At 38.8% G+C, this 18,243-nt stretch overlaps 1 protein-coding gene across 3 annotated transcripts in view; it reads right to left on the bottom strand.

Annotated features, from left to right (window-relative positions):
- Positions 1-18,243, bottom strand: part of NUDCD1 (NudC domain containing 1) — a 36,867-nt gene that overhangs the window by 16,643 nt on the left and 1,981 nt on the right. The window contains exons 1-3 of one of the 3 annotated variants that reach the window (XM_017746107.1): positions 14,094-14,169; positions 10,092-10,246; positions 72-257 (exon numbers count right to left, since the gene is read on the bottom strand). In XM_017746107.1, the coding sequence (XP_017601596.1) occupies positions 72-257; positions 10,092-10,199 (294 nt within the window). In that variant the 5' untranslated portion in view covers positions 10,200-10,246; positions 14,094-14,169. Of the gene's footprint in view, positions 1-71; positions 258-578; positions 669-10,091; positions 10,247-14,093; positions 14,170-18,243 lie in introns of those variants that run through there. The other 2 variants (XM_017746108.1, XM_008642641.2) reach the window with 2 other exon arrangements.

The following is an 18,243-nucleotide window of genomic DNA, read 5'->3' as shown; positions in this document are numbered from 1 at the left end:
TATTAATGCAGTTAACATCACTTTGATAGGGATGTATGTACAACTCCTAAATACGTTATTACAAGACGTACCTCCCACTTTTCAGATGCACTGCTTCCACGCTTGCCTGATTTAATTAAATACAGTCTTCCTGTACCATCAGAAAGGGTAACCCATGTGGAGGATGAGAAATGCATTGAGGCACAAAGGCGGTTATCACATGCAGTCAAGTCTGTAGGTAGCCTGAAAACTTCTCTTGGTTTTTGTAGAGCAGTGTCCTATAAACAAAAAGTCATGAACTAAGACTTCATGAAGTATTTATTAATTTCAGTAAATATTACAGGCAAATTAAGAATAATAAATCTTAGTAGCAATTTACCAGTTTTGCGTGTCATTGAGCATATTTGGGAAAAAGTGGGTAGCAAGCGTAATTCCCACATATGTGGAAAAGGTGGTGCGAATTCATCGATCTGGTTTCTATGAGTGTTTTCTAACTGATATTTCAGCACTTTTATTCTTCAACTTTACAGCAGTAATTATATTGTGTATTAGAAAAGGCTTTTATTTTCCCCTAGCATTCCTATATAATAATCACTTACCTCAAATAATTCTAGTCCCAGTAAAACTGTGGAGACTTAAAAAGAAGTGAAAGCCACAGAATTGTAGTCGAACTAGTACATAAAACTCACCTGTAAATTTAAAAGAATTTTAGCTTATTCTGTTGCACAACTGGCAAATACAATTTCTCAGCCTTCCTAGAGTGGTCACTTTATTCAGTAAGTTAAGAGAAGTAAGACCTGTGATTAGCCAGCAAAGAAAAGCTGTGCTAATTCATACCATAATTAAAAATAACTTTTCCATCACATTATTATTATACTATGGAGTTAAATCCAGTTGGCAGTCAGTCACTAATGGTGTTCCCCAGGTCTTAGTATTGGGGCCAGTCCTGTCTAATATTCTTATCCATCATCTGGATGAGGGATGTGAGGGTACCCTCAGTCAGTTTGCAGATGACACCAAATTGGGCAGGACTGTCGATCTGCTGGAGGGCAGGAAGGCTCTGCAGAGGGATCTGGGCAGGCTGGATCAATGGGCCAAGGTCAATTGTATGAGGTTCAATAAGAAAAAGTGCTGGGCCCTGCCCTTGGGTCACAACCACCCCATGCAGCACTCCAGGCTGAGGGCAGAGTGGCTGGAAAGCTGCCCAGTGGGAAAGGACTACGAGTGCTGGTCAACAGTAGCTGAACATGAGCCAGCGTGTGCCCAGGTGGCCAAGAAGGCCAATGGCATCCTGGCCCGTATCAGAAATAGTGTGGTCAGCAAGATTAGAGAAGTGATTGTCCCCCCGTACTGGGCACTGGTGAGGCTGCACCTCAAATCCTGGGTTCAGGTTTGGGCCCCTCACTACAAGAAACACACTGAGGGGCTGAAGTGTGTCCAGAGAAGGGCAATGGAGCTGGGGAAGGGTCTGGAGCACAAGTCCTATGAAGGAGCAGAGCAGCTGCGGGAGCTGGGATTGTTTTGCCTGGAGAAAAGGAGTCTCGGGGGGACCTTATGGTTCTCTACAACTACCTGAAAAGAGGTTGTAGCCAGGTGAAGGTTGGTCTCTTCTCAAGTGACAGGACAAGAGGAAATTACCTCAAGTTGCTCCAGGGGAGGTTTAGATGATATTAGGAAAAATTTCCTCACCAAAAGGAAACAGCCCTGGAACAAGCTGCCCAGGGTAGTTGGGGGCATCCCTGAATAAATTTCAAAGATGTGTGGATATGACATTTAGGGACACAGTTCAGTGATGGACTTAGCAGTGCTGGGTGACTGATTTGACTCAATGATCCTAAGAGGCTTTTTCAACCTTAACAATTCTATGATTCTACTACATGTCAAGACAAGTTTATTTAGCATCCTGTTGCAGTGCCACACTGCAATCTTTTTTAAGATTTATCTGAACTACAGATAGCATTTGACCAGAATAAACAGAGACACTATGGTGAACAAATTGCACAGATTATGTAATTCTTCAGTGAACAATCAAGACATATGGATTTTTAAAAAATTATGCATACCACTACATTTTACAAAAAAAAAAAAAATCCATTATTTCCTGCTCTGTTAACTTTACACAAATCAGCTTGATTCAATAACAGTGCAAAATGGATGTTAGATTACCAATTCCATCTGTATTTCTAGTAATTGTTCTCATAAGTCTGCTTTAGTTCTGTTTTGTGTTCTTAATTTCCTGCTAATTCTAACAGAAAAAAACTGCTTTCATGCTGAAAACTGGATTTCCGACTGTTTTCATTAAGTACAGCGACATGTCTTCCAGCATATCTTTTACGGATTATTCTTTATCTTCTGCCTTCACTCTCACATACAGCTCTTTGCTGAATAAGGCTTTGTGACTTTCTGTTCATTATTTGGCTCATGGAATGTCAGCAATGCTGCTGCCTGCTTAGGACTAAGATTTACCTCCATTTTTTGTGTTGAAGTAATCTCTGAATACCCAAGAGGCTTGTTAGGTAAAAAAAAAAAAGCCCTAACAAAATCTTTATGCTTTGAAAAGAATTTGGCATCACAGTTTAAAAACCAGTCAGGACATGCTTTCTCAGCAATAGAGTTTGATCAGCTACTTATGAAGTAGATCAGGCTGTAGTATTAAGAGCACAAACAAATTATTCTTACAGAAAAATATAAGATGCAAACCGCAGATTCAGCGACATCAGAATCACATCTCTGTGATCTTTTAAATAACCAAAATGGAACTTAATAGTTTGAAGCTTTTCAACTGAAGTAAGAAGCTGTTAAATAAAATGGGCTGGAAGTTTGTCACAAGTGGGGTCCCTCAGGGATTGATACCAGGCCCCACACACTGAACATCTTCATAAGTTACCTGGGTGATGGGATTGAAAGCACCCTCACCACATTTGTTGATGGCACTAAACTAAGTGATGAGGTAGACGTGTACCTACAAGGAAAAGCCATCTGCAACAGAGAGCCTGGAAGAGTAGGGCAGCAAGAATGCTGGGAAAATAAGCAAGGACAAGCATGGTCCTGCACCTGGAATGGCATAACCTGAGAGCTCAGAATAGGCCAGGATCTGTGTGGCAGGGAGCAGCCTTGCTGAAAAGGACCTAAGGGCAACAGGGACAACAAGCTGACCATGAGTCAGAAGTGCAATGCTGCAGCACCAAAGGCAAATTGGATCCTGCGCTGCATCTGCAGAAGTTTCACTAGAAAAGAGGTGTGATCATCCCACTCTACCCAGTGCTTGTCAGGCCCCACCTGGAGTAATGTGTCCACAACTGAAAGAAGACATGGACAAATTGGAAAAGGTGCAAAGGACAGCCATGAACACCATCAAATGGCTGGAGAATTTGCCCTATGTGAGAAGATTGAAGGAGTTAGGCCTCATCTCCCTGGAGAAGAGTCAGGGAAGACCTCATCACAGTACTTCAGGGCAGCTACAAAGAGACCAGGGGCTCTCTCTTCACAAGAAGTTGCATAGAGAAGACAAGGGACAACAGCTAAAAGTTGCATTAGGAGAGGTTTCATCTAGACATAAGAGAAATTTTTCAATGAGAACAATCAATGACTGGAACAACCTCCCCAGGGACATGGCAGAATCTCCATCACTGGAGGTTTTCAAGACACAACTGGACAGTGCTAGACAACCTCATCTAGGCTCCTTTGGCCATGAAAGCTTGGACTGTATGATCTTTTGAGATCCCTTCATCTGGGCTGTTCTGTGATTCTAAAATAAACACAGGACACAAAAAATATAATTTAAAATATTATAATTCATAGACTTCAGGATCTGATTTGTGGTCTTCAAAGAGGTCTTCCAGTAATGATAAAGAAAAGTAATTCCTGTTGTTTCTTTTCTGTATCTTAGAGGAATATTTCTCAGGAAGTTATGGTCCTTTCCCCTAATCTCACAGAGTTTTATATATATGTGTATCATATATGAAACAAAATTAGATACAATGGTATCATAGGTATTTTACAAGCTAGTGTACCTACACATATTTGAACAAATAAAATCATCTCTGAAAAAAAAGGTGCCTGACTGACCTTTAGAGATCATCCCTTTTCAAACCCAATCTATCTTCTTAATCCAACAACAAATAGACCACGTTGAGAACATAAAAAATGGTTACAGAGACAAATAACTATTTTTTGTTTTATTTTACTAGGCTCATTTCCAGTCAGTTGATCTACAATTATTTTTGAAGGTCCACATATCAGAAACCTCTGTTTAACAAGACAGAAATTCTTCCCTCATTACTAAAAGTCAGCATTACTGTCACTAAAATGAAAATATATTTAAGAAGAAATATATTTGTAAAAATAGAAAAACAAAATTTGAAAAATATTACAGGGACACTTTTAAAGATATCGACAAGTATGTAAAAGGAAACACAAACAGAAGCATACATTTGTATTGAAAACCTGGGTGGGACACAAGTAATTATTGATTCTGTGACACCCAAAATGTTTCTTAGTCTCAGGCCCATTCTTAATGTAATAAGGCATGAGACTAAGAAATATCAGTGAAAACATACCAGATTAAAACTGTGTCTCATTACAGACCCTGAATATTCAGCCACAAATCATTTGAACATCCTCTGTCCCTCTATTTTCACCCAAACAATCAGTAGCCTGGGGGGAATAATCCACTTTTAGCAAAAGAAACTTACTCATTCTGCTCTGTGAAATAAGGCAGTCAAAAATATACATACAAAGGACCATCTCCAAGAGAGTCCTTTGCACCTGGGCACGTGTATACAAGACAGAAAGAGCACGCCATGCGTGCAAAGCGTGCAGTGGCCCCATTTATTGAGAATCCCGCCTTCGAGGGGATTTCAAATCTTTCATATTTTCCAGATGTTAGTAAAATCAGATATGCATTTAACATATGTTCAAAGGTAAGCAAGAGAAATTTGATTTGGGTAAGTACCATTTTAATAACCAACAGCAAAAAAAGACCAGATAACAAACAGATAGCCTGCCTGCCTTTTGGGCCTACTTAAATTCGTATTAGAGATTACTGTGTGCTACAGGAAGGTTATGAAACCTGCAGTGGAAAATATTTTGGCAAATGGCAAATTTGATTTTTAATTATTAGAAGCATTCAGGGTCAGTTTATAGATTCAGTTGTATCACTACACCCCTTGGACTATTCTGCTAATTTGTAACACATTCACAAGGCAAGAATGAAAGAATTAAAAGGAAAAAACCCAAATAAACCAAACCCACAACCCAAACAAATATCACTCAAACACTAGATACATAGCATTTTGGCTTCCTCATATTTTATTTAATTCTTAGATTTTACGGAAAGGCATGGTTTTTTTCTACAAAGAAAGTAGAAAAGCTTTCCATTGTAACTAGTAATGACTACTGAGCCTAGGAAAAAAAAGTCAAAATCCTGTGTATCTTATCATGGAAAGAAGAAGCATCATTCCTCTTAACAGGGACTTAGAGGGGTATACTATACAACATTACAGAAGACCACACTTTTGTCGGCCTTCAAGTGAATCTTAACAGTAAGCTTCAAATAGTTTTGGATGCAATTAAAATAAAAAATTATCAACTACTTAATCTTCTAAAGCTCACATCAGATTAATCAGCATTGAGCAGGAATTTCAGAACTCAATCTCCTGAAAAAATGAAAAATAATCTTTATTACAAAGGCTTTCTTTCAATAGGCAAGAAAGGAAATAATCTCATTCACAAATTTTCTGTTCACTAATTTAACTTTAGGCATTTATTAGAACAGTCTCTAACCTCACTCTGACAATGAAAAGGATCGACTTCCTTGAAGATGAAACAAAACCTGCCCTCAAACCCCTTGTGTCAGATTAGCTTTTTGACTTGCTGTTTCTCTGTTCACCAGGTGGTTAACTGAGGTAATAGTAACTCCCTGCTTTAGAAGTGTGAGGGGATGGTGAGAGTCTGTAGTCATGTATTATACCAGCAAGAACTGGCTAAAATAACTCGGCACTGCTCAGGCAGCAATGATCTGGGCATTGGTCAGCGCTGGTGAGCAACTGCATTGTCCATCACTTGGTTTTCCTTATTTTATTTCTCTCTCTTTTCATTATCATCATTATTTTTGTTGTTATTATTAATTAATTTTACTTTATATAAATTGTTAAACTGTTCGTATCTCAACCCATGGGTTTTACCTTTTTCTGGTTCTCTTTCCCATCCTACTGGGGATGGAGGAGGGGCAGTAAGCAATCAGCTGCATTGTACTTAAGTTGTCAGCTGGGGTTAAACAACAATACTGTACAAACATGAGATATTTTATAAAAAATTTAAAATAAAAATTAATTTTTCAAGGAAGTAACAGGGAATGAGAAAGGAATAAAGGAATAAAAAAAGAAAGGAAAAAATGAAGTTGCAAGTCATATGGCAGGCAATTCCCACAAAGTAGCAGTAACAAATACAAGATTTTGTTTTTATGAAAAATCAAAATACCTAGGCATTTGACACATCTCTCTAACTGCAAAAAAAGTCCTTACCCAGCATTCTGAATAACAAAGAGACAAGTATTTTAAACCCTGAAACAGAACACTGAAAGATTTTGTTGTTCTCTATCTGCTTCCTTATTCTGACTTGTTTCAAATACAATTCCCACTTTGTGTCTGGTGCCACTAACAGTTGTTCTGAATTGAAGTTAACCAAGTTACAGAAACGGTATTCCATAGATAATTCTTACTGGAAATTAAAAATATGAAAATATATACACCATTAAGGATTTTAATTACATGTCAGAAGAGTTCCTATTGGCACAATTTTTCAATTTGATTATTTGAGCATAAAAAGAAACAAAGTTGTCTTTGCAAGAAGAGCTTAAGGTCAAGAAACCAAGTCCAACTGCTAAAGGAGAAAACTTTGAATGTTTTCCAGCTATATTTGAATACTACAAACACCAAGCAATCAACAAAGTTGAGTCAGATGCAAAAAAATGACCTAAAAAACCCCAACTTGGTAATCCCGTCACTACTCTACCCATTGGGTGTTCAAAGCAAAGTATCGATTGCTGCTGACATATTGAATGAAAATGTCCAACAGCTGTAATAGGAGAATGTTAAAGCTATTATACAGTATTTTTAGCCAAGTTATAGTAACAATTTCCTCAACCTGGTATAAAAAGCCCACCTCAATACTCATCCCTCAATACAGAAGAACTGCTTGTGTTGATCAGTTTTCTTTTTTCAATTATGTGTGATTTTGAGCAAGTGGAAAGGTGTTATATGCACTTCTTTTCCTCCACAGATGGCATCTTTTTAAACACCTAAGTTGCAGGGATAATTCATGATATTTGGATAACCAACACACTGTCATATTAGAATCAAAGCTGCAACCAAAATAAGAAACAGAACTAGAAATAATGATGTGTTAGAAAGCCTGTGTTCTTTCACTCTGATTTTAGGATGAACACATTAACCTGTTCCATCTTCTGTTTTAAAGAAGACTGACATTAATTTTAATTGTAAGCTGTACTTAGCCAAAAACAATCCTATTTTTAATATACATTTGACTAATATATGGCCAGGCACATTTGTAATGAGACACCTTGTTGATGTTTCTGAACACGCTTTTTATACATATGCAAGCACGTTTCCTTTGTATAACAGCACAGTATCATGTATTAGGACACAAGATGGTGCCTATTTATTTCCCAGTACAATCAGTTTTATTTCCCACTTCAGGTGGAACCGAAAGTTGTGACCAGATATTAATCAAGTGCCATTATCTTGAAATAGGTCCTAGGGAAGAATATTTCTTAGGTCAATTTATGGCCTGTTGTAAAATCCTGTATCTGCTAAGAAATAAATTTACACACATAGTGCCCTCCTAATAAAGGCAGGGTATCCCTTTATTGTTGAGTGTCTGTGTTGTGCAGGCAGAAGGGACCTGCAGGGTTGGCCTCAGTGAGGGCTGCCCTGTGCACATACAGCCATTTCCAGCCAGCTCCACTGGCTTGCCATCAGAGATAGTTGAGCTTGTCAGCTAAGACAGCGGTGTGGAACAGAAGTTTGCCTGCAGCCCTTGGAGAAGACCATGGAAAAGCAGGTTATCCCCCTGAAACCCACAGAGGACAGATATCCACACCTTTGGCCATGCAAAAGCACACAATGGAGCAAGTTCCTGGTACAAGCTTCGTGTGACCTTCTGTCTTATCATCCTACACTAGTTCTAACTGGCAGTAAATTAAATAACTTTCCCCAAAGTCAAGTCTGCTTTGCCCATCATGGTAATTGGTAAGTGATCTCCCTGGTTTTAGCCTCATCCACAAGCTTTTCTCTTCTTTTCTCCCCATCTTGTTGAATACGGGGAGTGAGAGAGTGTCTGGGTGGGCATCCAGCAGCAAGCCAAAGTTAATCAACCTCAAGGATAAAACAAAAAATGAGACTGTGACAAGCCACTATTAACAGAAGGCTTTCTTTTAGATGTTTCTACTAGGAATCCAGATGATCTCAGAAGTTTTGGAAAAAGTCCTAGAAGATTATTTTGTCACACTAAGAGTCTGCCAAAGGCTCTAACTGCTATATACTATGAATAGCAAATGAACTATTTTGCAGCTTCACTTCTCAGCCTATCATCCTGTGGAAACCTATATTTCCTGAAAATCTAAAACTACAACTTCAGAATTTTTCTTAGTTTTGTCCTGACCTAGTAATTTCTGTCCCCTTGCACAGACTAAGCCACATGCTCTCACAAACTCACACATTGCCCTGTGTTTTCACAGGGTTACAAGTCAAATTCTCTGGTAGCATGACAAATGGGTATTCCTTTCCACACAGTCTTTTCTTCATTAATGCCCAAGCACTACAATTGTATGTGCTAGAAACATGGTGTCCATAGGGGTGTCCTTTCCCCTCTGAAATGAAGTATAGTTTTGTAAAGGAAACTAAAGCATCCATGCACTAAAATGGCTCAAAAGAAATACAAATTTTGACTACTTAGGACCACCAGTATAAAAGCAGAAATTTCTGACTTGGCCTAGCTTGCTTACACTATTTTGAGTTTCCTCAGGGCCACCAGCATCTTTTTGCATCCAACAAATGATGTCTAGATTAAGCATTTCTAATTCTAACATATATACAATGATTGGGTTCTCAAGGTAGCAAACAAACATCAAGAATGTCAGGGAGAAAGAGACAGCAACTAGAAAAGCATCTTCCCTTTTCCTCAGCTTGTCATTATGTCCATCTTCCCCAGAATAGAAGCAGATGTAACACTATATAGAAGCCTAAAAGAAAAGGAGCTAATGTGTTTGTCTCCAAAAGTGATAGCCATAGGTTGTGGACTCAACCAAGGATTGTTGGTAATAACACACTGTGAGAAAGAACAGGATGTGGCTGGAGACAGCGGCCATACAGAGGTAGGACAGCACTTTTCTGGGACAAACACCCTTGTTCTGGCTCCTAGAGACAAACACAGCACAGTCCAGCACACATGTAGAAATAATGTGGAGAAGTGCATGTGGACATGGACTGCAGCAGGGAGATCAAGACCACCAGAGACCCCTCTAAGCCCTCCAACCCATTTCCAGAAAGGTCTGGAAGAATAAACTGCACATGATAACTAACCTGTATAGAAAGGGAGTCACCTATTTTCCAAGCGGAGAAACCGACCCATAAACAGGTACTCCCACCAAGCCCAGGCAGCATCTCCAGGACCCTGGACATCCCATCAGCCCACTGCTGTGTGTTTACACTAGGAGGTCAGGGACTAACATTCCAATTTCCATGCCAAGTGTGTAACTCACTAAAAAACTCTGAAAGCTTTTGTGAACCCTCTGGCTTTTGTTGCTCCTTTTGACCACGAGCATCTTCAAATCCTGGGTACTCCTGTCCCCTTTAAGGGTGGATGCCACACACTACTGCAACACTAATCAATATTATTAACACAAAGAAGTCAGAAACCTCACTTGAAATCCCTTCATTCTTCCTGGTGAAATGCATTTTTGTTGACCAACCTGTCTTCCTGGCAATAGCTTCCCTCAGTTTTTGCATTTGGATCCTACTTGCAATATTTTCTATCTCATCTGCCCCTATCTTTTCAAATTCAATGTTTTAAAAAAAAAACTTTATTCTTACCAGAGTCACTGACAGATTCATAATCCTTCCAAACTGATCAACATAGTAGACATTATCCTGGTACCAGGAGTCAAGGTGAAGATAATTATACATGCCAAAAGCACGCATGTGGTCAAGGGTATATTGATCATCACGAAGCTGCACTTCTGCTACAGCTGGAGGGAAAAGAAAAAGACTATTTTAACAATTATGTATTTACAATTTAGTAATTTAAAATTCAAACTAATAATATAAAAACATTTCTTCCATTTTCATTCCATAGGTATGCTTTATTTGAAGAAAAATATATTATGTATACATAGTTTAAAATTTCACTATAAGCTTGGAAAGCAAGTCATCTGCCCTAAAGGCCACTGCAGCCATTTGCTTTGATTATGACATCACTATTACCATTTACAGTGGCCTATTGCAGTGGTTTGCCTTGGCTGAATGCCAGATGCTCACTAAAGCTACTCTATCACTTCCCTCCTCAGCTGGACAGGGGAGAGAAAACATAAGGCTCATGAGGGAAGATGAGCACAGGGAGACATCGCTCACTGATTACTGTCACAGGCAAAGCAGACTCAACCTGGGGAAATTAGTTTAATTTACTGCCAATCAGACTAGGGTAATGAGAAGTAAAACCAAATCTTAAAACACATTCCCCTCCAACCCTCCCTTCTTCCTGGGTTCAACTTCACTCCCACTGGTCTCTCCCTCCTCCCCCTTCCAGTGGCACAGGAGACAGGAATGGAGTTGAGATCAGTTCATCACACCGCTCTGCTTCTCCTTCCTCCTCATTCTCTTCCCCTGCTCCAGTATGGAGTTCTTTCCACAGGAGACAATCCTTCACGAGCTTCTCTAAGATGAGTCCTTCCCACAGGCTGCAGTTCTTCACAAACTGCTCCAGAGTGGCTCCCTCCCACAGGTCACAGTCCTTCAGGAAAGACTGCACCGGGGGGGTGCCCAACGCGGTCACAAGTCTTGCCAGCAAACCTGTTCTGGTGTGGACTCCTCTCCCCAGGAATTCACAGGTCCTACCAGGAACCTGCTCCAGCCTGGGCTTTCCATGCCATCACAGCTTCAGTCAGGTGCATCCACCTGCTCCGGGATGGGGTCCTTCACAGGCTGCAGGTGGATCTCTGCTACCCCATGGACCTCCATGGGCTGCAGGGGAACAACCTGTCTCACCATGCTCTTCACCACAGGCTGCAGGGGACTCTCTGCTCTGGCACCAGGAGCACGTCCTTCCGCTCCTTCCTCACTAACCTTGGTATCTGCAGAGTGGTTTCTCTCACACAGTCTCACTCCTCTCTCTGGCTGCAGTTCTGGTACAGCAACTTTTTACCGTTCTCCAATATATTACCCCAGAGATGCTACCTCCATGGCTGATGGGCTCAGCCTCGGCCAGCGTCTGGTCCATCTCAGAGCCAGCTGGGATTGGCTCTGTCAGACATGGGGGAAGCTTCCAGCAGCTTCCCACAGAAGCCACCCCTTGTAGCCCCCTGCCACCAAAACCCTGCCATGCAAACCCAATACACCTCCACCCTGTCTCTCACCAGCATGAGCTGAGGTCCAGCTTACCAATAACCCTCACAAGATGAAACACGCATCTACACACATGCAACAGCAATATCAAACCTACTTTGCATTACAGTAAGGGGAAAAAAGTCTGCTCTGTAGTAACTCTAGGAAAACAGCAGCCAAAAGAAATACTCCATATAATTACATGGATTTCATAGTCTTAAATTTTTAACTAATCTATCAACACTTGAAAGGCAAAAGATTAAAACACTACAAAGCAGAATTAGTTCACAGTAATTACAAAAAAAAAACAAAAAACCAGAAACAAAAGCACAAAACAAAACAACAACAAAAATCAAAAGCAAACAAACAACAACCCCCCACCATGATTTTAGCACTCTCATTAAGGCTGAAATTTTCAGAAATGTCCAAGATATCATCAAAATTTCAGACTAAGTTTTTCTAATTGAAAGAGGCTGCAAAGAATGGCTGTTCAGTTGAATAGTACCTTCTTCAAGGCAAGAAGCATACTACCTACACTCATCCACTTGAGCAAGATTTTTCCAAATAGAAGACATCTACTCAGCTACCAGTAATCAGAACTGGATTATCTGTCAAAGACTAACCAGGTTTTTACTTAAATTAGGTGCAGCTTTTTTCTTCTATTCCATATTTATACAGAGATGAAGCAGCTGTAGACCAAACATCTCAAAATACATTAGCAGAGGTCTCATCCATCCTTCTGTACACAGTCTCAGATAGACCAGAATTCCATTTCATTCTCCAGTACAGGCAACCCAGGATTCTTAGCTTTCCTACAGGGAACTTACCTTGAACTTCACACAAGAAAAATCCTTTAGAAAGTTACAAGTAAACTCTGTCAGTTCATGATGATTAGCACTCAAGCCCAGAGTATGGGAAAAGCACCTCAAGGCTAATCCTTCTCATAGCAGCAGTTCACAGTTATTTTAGTCCCTAATCTTTCAACTTCTACTTTCTCCCCTTTTCTGCTCAGAAACAGAGCAAATCAAATCTATTTCCAGTATTTCACTTCCATCCCTCCCCAAACAGGGGCCATTCAAAACTCTCTGCAGCAGCACTCAGATTTCTTACTCTTCTTTAGCATCTACTTAAACCCTACTGCAGCAGAAGTCATTTACTCTGTCAGAACACCAATTCTGCAAAAACCAGTTCACTTGGGAGTGCCATCAGTGCCTCTGCACAGCTATCACAGACTCAACAACCAGAGAGTCACTATATGGCTCAGAGCAGACCCCATTAGAGACACTGGCCATTATCATAAAAGTGGCTTTAGGAAACTATGCAAGACTATACTGCCTGATTAATAAAAAATCCAGTCATACTATACAAAACACTTGCAAAATGACAGCATAATTAGCAATTAGTCTCCTAATCACTGTTGATATTTGCAAACCAGCAGTTTTAATTCCACCCAGATCAAATCATTATTCATATTCACCACACAGGAGGGATTTCCGTACCTCTGCAATTAATAAATTACTGTTCCACAAGCTATGGCCCTTCAAAAAAAGCTAGAATATCAACAAAGGAGTGAGAAGAATATACACCTGTCTTAATGGCAAGGACTGCTACCCATTCCAATTCCTACTTTAATTAATTAGAATATTTTACCATAAATAACACTGTAAAAAAAATAGAATATATTGTGAAAATGCATTTTAAAGCTGTTTGTGTAACCAAGCTTTATCACAGAGGTATTTTTTCCCAACACAACAAGAGATGACATGAATATTTTCTAAACAATTAAAGACCAAACCAAATATAATCCAGGATAATTATTTTCAGTGAAACCAAGCACTTACCATCTACTTCCTGTATAGCTGATCTTATGAAATTAGAATATACATGTAGAAACATGTAAAGATTTTTTAGCACAAAAACCCTAAAATGGTAAGGCTTCCTTTCTCCACTTCTTCCTCCCCACTCCCCTAGTTATGTTGTTCCTGTCAGAACTGTAACTAAACAAACAGGAAAAGTACTCCAAACCAGATTATTCCTAAAGTAAAGGTATATAACTTTTCAAGAAAATTCTTGGAACAATAAACTATTGATTAGCTGATTGTAAGGTGATAAGCTTTATAAAATCTGGAAGAACATGAATTCTCTATCCTTGATTTTTCTAGACTGTAGTTCTGATAAGCCCTGAATAATACAGGGAGTCAGGAATAGGAGATCCAAATCCCTTGTGTTATTGGAATATGTAATTAATTCCACATAAACAGAAGTCAGAAACTATACAATTCATAGGTGATTTTAAACCAGGAAATCTAACAAATGTGTACTGTCTTGTCATGAAACACTTCAAATGAGGGAACCAATGGCTTTCAGAATGTATCATACATATGTGTAGCCCTGCCAAGATGAAGCAATTATAGAACCCATTCTATTCTCCATTAATTGAAACCCATCCTGTGATCAAGTGAAATCTGTGCACAGTTGCCATCTGCTATGACATACCATGTGCTTAGATAGTTTATAGAAGATTCTATACTAGGGTGAAATTCATTCCTTCCCTTCTACAGCCTTCAAGATTCAAGGTTTCTTGATGGTCCTTCAAAAAAAAAGAGAAAACCAATAGAGCTGAGTGCTAAAAAATAAAGGACAAAAGAGAAAAGAAGTGGAGACTTTTAATAAAGTAAATTCAGAGAAAGATAACTTACTATAAATGGAGAAGAAATACTTCAATCAGATCATCACCTTATTCAGTCTCACAGTTACACACTCTTATGCGTTTTTATTTTGTTGTTCAGTCAGGATTTTTTTCTGATTTGTTGTTGTTTGGTTTGGGTTTGTTTTGTTTCAGGGTTTTTATTTGGAGGGTTTTGGTGGTTTTTTATTTTGTTTATGTGATTTTTGAGAGTCAGACTAATTCACAAGTCTCAATGGGTTCACTAGTCTGTTTGGGTTCAATTAAGAAGCAGCAGTTAATGGCAGCTGTTCAACAGAACAACGTGGTCTTTATCAAATTTCTGATAAATACACCTGCATCAAGAAAACTCAGAAACATGGATTCATACACTGTCATTCATACCAGAAAAGAAAGCAAATATACAGAATGCATAAATTAAATCTCAGTTTTCAATATTATTTCCCAACAACCCTAGTTAGGTGGGATATTTTGGACTAGTACAAAGAAAACTGTACTACTTTTCTAGAATTGTATTTATCTCTACTAGTTCCATGCTTACAAAGAGTAATTTGACTCAAAGTAATTTAAACATAGTTAAAGATTTTTCCTCACAATGCTTTACTTGAAAGCAAAAGCACTAAATACAAAGTAATCCATAATAATCAACAGAAGATAGTTAACTGTTACAATAAGATCCCTAGCTGATTATTATTACAATTATTAGTCTCCAGTGCAAAAAAAAAAAAAAATCTCCTCTGAATAAAGAACACTATTAAGGAACTTATACTTTAAATGAATAGAGAAGTCTTACATCTGCCATCAAACACTATGAAGCAGAACTGGGGTGAAAAAAAAAAAGAGAAAAAAAGGGTGAGGAACAACCCCCAAAAAGCCCCTCCATTTTTAGATGTTTTCCTGAATACTCCAAAGCAACTTTAAAAAACTGCAAAATATGCAAAGTAATTACACCAGCATATTTTGTGGCATCAAATACTATATGCTTGTATGTCATGCCTTGTTTTGCAGTGCCACCCAGTGGAAGCAATTTTGTATTTCAGATACACTGATCTACTAGTGGAAGAGATAATTTATTTTCTAGTATCAGCATTCAAAGATCCTTCTAACCCTGCATTAATGCTTTTTCTTCTAATTATAAAAAATATGTTCTTATTTTTAAAGGCAGCATCATCTTGTTGTTAACATGTGCCTGAGACCTAAACTTTTATGAACTACAGCTGCAAATGTCTCTAAAAGCTCACAATTTCTTACTATTTCCCATACATTACTTTAAATTTCTTTTTATATTTAATTTTTCAAATGCAAATGGAAAATGTAAATGAAAATCTCTGTAAAAGTTTGAAACACTAGTGCCTTTTGCTCCATAAAGAGTCACAAACATGTTTTTTTTCCATGTACCACTACTAATGGGCAACTTTTCACTGAAGTACAGACCTTCTAAACAGGATGCATTACCACCATTTTTCAAATAAAGTGATAAAACTCATAAATGCTCATGATCAAAGGAATGCATTCTCTGCATATTGCCCTGGCTTGCAACAGCAGCTCATGTCTGAGCAAATGTCTAGTCTGCCTTCCAGCTGTAGCTATATTGAAAACATCCACTACTACATCATAGATACAGTGGTCCTGCCATATAGACAAGGTAGAGAGGAAAGGGATCAGGGACATCTGTATCTGAATAAATTCTAAGCCTCTGGAAAGAAAAAGGAATTAAGAGACATCTGACCAGTAAACAGCAAAGGTCTCAATCCTTTAAAAATGTTGTGCAACTTGGACATGTTCATTGTTGGAGACAAGGATTTGCCCCACAATCTCTGTTTTGGACTCTCCTGAGATCAGATATGGGCAGAAAAGACAACCATAAACAAAATGCTCTTTTGCCCCTCCTAAAGGTTCAGTGATCAAAAAAAAAAAAAAAAAAAAAAAGGCAAAACTCAGTGCAAGGGAAACATTTGAAAATAAGTTATGGAAAGAAACTAAAAAAAGTAAGGAGAAGGGCAAAATTTATGATGAAGAGCTAGGAACTAAAGGCATAATAATGTAGGACTAGTTGAAATATATTACCAGGATGAGAGATGAGAAAACAAATGACTGTGAGAGTTTAGCATTAACTAGGACAGAATGGGTTAGAATAAGAAAGAAATAAAAGAAGAACATGTATTTAAAAGAAAAGGGAAGGTATCATATTTCCCCCATTCTTCTTCGCTGTGACCATACATTTTAAGCAATTTACAAGGAAATCACCTTCTATCACAGATCTAATAAATATTTTTTGAAAAATTATTTCTTTGTCAGTTGCACATCTGACCACAGCAAATTCCTGGCAACCACAGTCAAGCAGTTGAAGCATATTAGAACTGAACACTAAGTTTTACACGATGGTCAGAAAACGAAGCTCGCTGTAGTCCTCAGGAGCATGACAACCACCACACATTGTCACACAACACCATGTGCTGCTATCCGCCTGCTCCAGTGGCAGAAGACTGCATCAATTCCACAGGGCAATTTTTCTGGTCATTTTATTTTATAGTTAGCAGTGAAATTCATAAAAATAGATAAATATAAAAACAGAGATAAAAATATTGAGACAAGACTGATACTCTAAAGTTCACTATGCAAGTTTGTAATAACACTGCATAAATACTTCAACTACAGCTGAGCTAAAACTCAGTTCTACTTAGGAATAAGCACCTATTTCTTTTTATTGTCATGTATTCCAAGTACTCTAAAACTCACATATTTACCTTAACTGCCACCAAATTTGGGATGCCAAACAGGCAGAACTATAAATCTCAGGTCATTTGAAACAAACACTCATTTTCAACACTCATTTTCAACAAATTCAACAGCCTTTTTACATTAATCTTCCAGATTCTACTATGATATTTTTGCAAGCAATTGTGAAAAAAATCAGAAATAATTATGCTGACAGTGTTCCTAAACATTTGACATTTTTTCAGCTACTGCACTCAGTCCCACTTTGACGAAATCAAATCAAATTCTTCACACAGTGACAAATATTATTTTAATAATCAAAAAACTACCAAGCTCTTCATTATGTTCCAGAGGCTTTGAATGTGCACACAAGTGTGCTGAATAGCAGAAGTTCTTGGCTTTCCCACAAAATATTGGTTTCTTCTCCCATGCAGTAATTTGAAAAAGCCCCAGCCTTCACACCCATCCACAGTCTCTACAACTCACCTCATTATTCCTGTACAAAACAGAAATCAAGTTTTGGAAGGATACCCTAAATCTAACACACATGTAGAGTACTGACACTGAGAAATACAAAAAGTCAGGTACAGAACACCTCTGCACTGTGAGGAAACTGCCTTGAAGGAAGCAAAAGAAAACCAGCAAGGCGAAAGAGGCAGCTGTACAGCCTAAGAGCAGCCTGAAAATAAAATGTCTGGAAGACAGATCTAAGGCCTGATATGTTTCCTGTTATTAATTCCAAAACACAGTAACAACAATAAAAGCTTTCCACTCTCCAGAGGACCAGTATTTGTATGCGCACACAGAACAGAACAAGTGAGTTAGTAGTAGCGACTCTGTAGGACAGTTGAGTGGTTAGACTAAAATGAGTCAGGGTCTTTGCGCTGTGAGAAGTGGGGAAAGAAAAGAACACAGTCACACATACCAATCCTGTATCACACGTGTTGGGGTTTTAGTTTAGTCCTATTTTTTTTTCTGTTAAAGGAATTTTCCCCTATACATGTTGCTAGGGGAACAAATGGCTGAGTACATAAGGAAAACAAAGGACCTGGCTGCTCTTTTTGTTTCACCTGGGGGTGTGGGCAGTTGGGTCTCCGAGTTCAGAGAGAGAGGAAGCTGTTTTTCCTACTGCCGCTTTTCTTTCTGCTGGAGAAAACACCAGGATCCCAAGCCTGCCTTCCCCGCCGGGAGCCCGGCCGTGGCCGCCCTGCCCCGCTGCTGCTTCGAGCCTTCCCTGCCTTG

The sequence above is a fragment of the Corvus brachyrhynchos genome, unplaced genomic scaffold (assembly GCF_000691975.1).
Source record: "Corvus brachyrhynchos isolate BGI_N302 unplaced genomic scaffold, ASM69197v1 scaffold28, whole genome shotgun sequence".
NCBI classification, from domain to species: Eukaryota; Metazoa; Chordata; class Aves; order Passeriformes; family Corvidae; genus Corvus; species Corvus brachyrhynchos.
The sequence above is the reverse complement of the archived record's forward strand: the minus strand, read 5'-3'. Positions and strand labels throughout refer to the sequence as shown.